At 33.9% G+C, this 651-nt stretch overlaps 1 protein-coding gene across 1 annotated transcript in view; it reads right to left on the bottom strand.

Moving 5' to 3' along the window:
* SMC5 (structural maintenance of chromosomes 5) overlaps positions 1 to 213 on the bottom strand; it is a gene marked incomplete at its 5' end in the record, with an annotated part of 45,847 nt that extends 45,634 nt beyond the window's left edge. The window contains one exon of the mRNA XM_010295117.1: positions 72 to 213. Within this exon, the coding sequence (XP_010293419.1) occupies positions 72 to 213 (142 nt within the window). The remainder of the gene's footprint in view (positions 1 to 71) is intronic.
* Positions 214 to 651: the final 438 nt, after the last annotated feature.

Raw genomic sequence — 651 nt, forward strand, 5'->3', positions numbered from 1 at the left:
CCCTTTTCTGCTGGACAGGGCTCTTAAAGAAACTCAGATTAAACATGAAAATTACAAAAGTTCATCGTTACCTTATCAGCTCGCCCTATGAAAGAAGGTTTTCCAGCCAGTCCCAGGCAGATGGCACAAACAATACTTGACTTCCCTGTTCCATTAGCACCTACAATCATGTTCAGATTGGGTCCTGGATGTACTTCACAGACATCGTATGTTCTGGAAAGCACAATAATTTTTTGAACCTTATAAACACTGTGTCACCTAAAAAAAATTTATTTGCTTAAAAACACTTTATGATTATATTAAATATGATAATTTTATCAAATCTAGACACAATCCTCAAATACCATTTTGTAAGAAAACCTCAGAGTGAAAACTAACACTACAATAAAACACTGTGGAATACATTCCTACCAGCCAGAGTACTCACTTGTTTTCTTCAAAACAAATTATTATAAAGAATGAAATTAAGACACATAATGACAATTTCTACTGCCTTTACTAAGACATATTATTTTACATATTAAAAAAAAGGCAGAAAATGTAAGTGAATTCAGTCAAGTCTGTTACATTTAATTCCAGCTGTGTGCTACGCTGCAGTCACAGAAGGAGATTCCACTTGTCTATCTAATCCATATGATGTACTTCTGTCTT

The sequence above is a fragment of the Phaethon lepturus genome, unplaced genomic scaffold (genome assembly GCF_000687285.1).
Source record: "Phaethon lepturus isolate BGI_N335 unplaced genomic scaffold, ASM68728v1 scaffold179, whole genome shotgun sequence".
NCBI lineage: Eukaryota > Metazoa > Chordata > Aves > Phaethontiformes > Phaethontidae > Phaethon > Phaethon lepturus.